The sequence below is a fragment of the Lactuca virosa genome, chromosome 8 (assembly GCF_052849685.1).
Source record: "Lactuca virosa cultivar CGN04683 chromosome 8, Lactuca_virosa_CGN04683_v6, whole genome shotgun sequence".
NCBI classification, from domain to species: Eukaryota; Viridiplantae; Streptophyta; class Magnoliopsida; order Asterales; family Asteraceae; genus Lactuca; species Lactuca virosa.
In genome coordinates this window covers 110,308,847-110,311,914 of record NC_136433.1, presented here as the reverse complement: position 1 = coordinate 110,311,914, position 3,068 = coordinate 110,308,847, and the positions used below count along the sequence as shown (strand labels likewise).

The 3,068-nt window shown below is 35.2% G+C and overlaps 1 protein-coding gene across 1 annotated transcript; it reads left to right on the top strand.

Annotated features, from left to right (window-relative positions):
- The first annotated feature begins 1,766 nt into the window (after nucleotides 1–1,766).
- Nucleotides 1,767–2,615, top strand: LOC145128456 (pectinesterase inhibitor 3-like). Its single transcript, XM_079063244.1, has one exon. The coding sequence runs from the start codon at nucleotides 1,878–1,880 to the stop codon at nucleotides 2,424–2,426; it is 549 nt and encodes a 182-aa protein (XP_078919370.1). The 5' UTR covers nucleotides 1,767–1,877; the 3' UTR covers nucleotides 2,427–2,615.
- Nucleotides 2,616–3,068: the final 453 nt, after the last annotated feature.

Sequence of the window (3,068 nt, the reverse complement as noted above, 5' to 3'; positions counted from 1 at the left end):
CTCAATAATAGCATACTACTTTATTTGTTTTTTTACAATCCACATTGTTTTTTTATTTTTTTTTATTATATTTTTTTTTACAAAAAATAGCATTCTCAATAATAACATCCTACTTTATTTGATTTTTTTCAATAATAGCATCCTACTTATACCACATTCACATACATATATAATAGCATCCTACTTATACCAAATACACATATTTTCACATATATACATACTAGCATTCTACTTATACAAAATACACATACATTCACATACATACATAATATCATCCTACTTATACCAAATACATATATTTTCATATATATGCATAATAGCACCTTACTTATATTAAATACATAAACTTCACATACATATACACCAAATACACATACATTTACATACATACATAATAGCATCCTATTTATACCAAATACACGTACTTTCACATATATATACATAATAGCATCATATGTATACCAAATACACATACTTTCAAATGCATATACCACATATACACCAAATACACATACATTCACATACATACATAATAGCATCATACTTATACCAAATACATATACTTTCACACATATACACCAAATACACATATTTTCACATACATACACCAAACACACATAAATTCACATACATATATCAAATATACACATATACCAAATTTCACATAATTTATACAAATACACATATTTTGCAATTAATCTCGAAATTTACAGTAAATAAAACATGTGGTGGCAGAAATCAACATATGGTGTAGTGGTGACGGTAGTCGCCGATGATGACAGCAACAGTCATCGGAAAGCAGAAAATCAAAAACTTAAAATGACAATTTTTTTTTTCAATTAATCACTATTATAAGCTAAAATCGATGTTACAAGAGAAAGATAATGAGAAATGTGTTGGAGATGCCCTACGTCGCCGGAAATGCTTTATAGTCGCCAGAGAAACTGTAAATGTGTCGCCGGTTTTCTTGTCGGAATCTCACAGTGGGTAAGAAAAAACGTGATGTCGCCGCTGGTGGCCTGAATCGGTACGACTCATCGACGAATGGGGAAGAAAAAAACATGAGCAAATCTGGAAGAGAAACAAAAGCAGAAAAGGAAAAGAGGCGTTGATTTTTTTGGTTATCTACATGAAGCAATATCGGCGACGCAAAAACCTTTACCGGCGACTCGATTCAATTGCGGCGACGGCTATGGAAGGAATTATTACTGCGTCTTTTATTCGACCTTTAGCCTGCGAAAAAATCGCCGGTATTGATGTCGCCGCTATTGAGTTTAAGCGAAACGGACTCCCATTCATAGGATTAGAATGTCAATCGGACGATTTGGGGTTGCCACAAAGAGTTCATGCGGAACGGTCTCTCAAGGCATAACCGTTGACACCTTTGCCGACAATGACATGATTTTTTGTAGTGCACCGTAAGCAATTTTGTGATTCATATTCTACTAGAGGTCAAATTACGAACGTGGTTACTTCCGATGTTGGACGATCCAACTCGTAATTGATTAATCTGAAATATGGTGTTTCATGATTGATGTTCGTCTTTTTTTTTTTTTTTTTTTTTTTTGGCAAATAGATATATAGTCAATATAATCAGTTATTTCGGGATAATCTTTCATTTATAATATTTATTTTTATAAGTATATTACTAAAAAAAATGTATACAGATTTTATATTAGGATTTATTCGTATAATAAAAAGCTCTTTCAAATGGTATCCATTATTTCACTGCTACTTCTTTATGTTATGCTAGGGTGAGCCCATCACGCGTTGTTTCAGTCACATTAATATCTTCTCCTTTGTGACGGTCTCCTATTTAGTTGCTTCCCACCTACTACCAATCACACTTTGCTAACTAGCTTCACTTCCTCTCCTCCATGGCTACCTTCGCCGCCCTCTTCCTCATCCTCTATACTCTCTCCGTCGCCACAACCGTAGAACCCTCCCCCTCTCCAGATCTAGTCCGTTCCTCATGCCTACACGCCACCTTCCCGAAGGTCTGTGTCACCAGCCTCACCTTATACAAAGGCCCCGTCACTACCCCACGGGAGCTAGCACAGGCCGCCATCAAAGTCAGCATCTCTCGAGCCTCCAAGGCGTCCGACTTTCTTTCCGGCCTGCAGAAGGAGGCGAACAAAAGGGAGATAGGGGCGATGAAGGACTGCGCTTCCCAGATATCGGATTCCGTCGACGATCTCAGGAAGACGCTCGGTGAACTGAAGCAGCTGAGAAGAGGGACATTCAGGTGGCAGATGAGCAATGCCGAGACATGGGTGAGTGCAGCATTGACAAACGAAGATACATGTCTTGATGGGTTCAAGGAGATCGAAGGGAGGGTGAGATCCGACGTCAAAAAGAAGATAACAAATGTGGCTAAAGTCACCAGTAATGCACTGTATCTCATCAATCGCCTCGATCACCCCTGACCTCACCTCATTTTAAATCTGTAGTATCATTCATTTCGCTAATAATTAATCAAATCAATGAATGGATATGTGTGTGTAAGTTAATTATATATGTAATTAGTGTAAGTTTATTATGTAATTAATCTTTGTATTTCATGTGGATTAGATGGTTTAGAATAAGATGATGGCATAATCGATAAAGTTCAATAATTCATTTCTTGCCAAAACTATATTAGTCACATATGCAACGTTCGATCTAAGGAAAAAGAACAATTAATATGGAACGTAAATAGTTGGACATTGTTATCTTTATATCCAAATTTTCTTTCTTTTGGCCAACCAACATAATGGTTTGGTTATAGTACAAGAAGTAGGCAAAAAAAAAAAAAATGCACTACATATGTTCCTCTTTAAGAGTACATTGGTCATCCATGAACGATGATAACATTTTTAGCAGGTGTGGAAATTAATATTCAGAATTTAAAATCAATCCTTTGAAATAATTAATAACTTCAGAAAATAAGCAACTCATACACACATTTATCTTCATGAGTTACTAAATCATATTAGTCAATTACAACTGGTTTGAGATGCTCCGATCAAAAAAAAAAAAATTGGTTATGTTTTTGAATTGTTAAGTTTTTTTTTCTTTTTTTTTTTTTT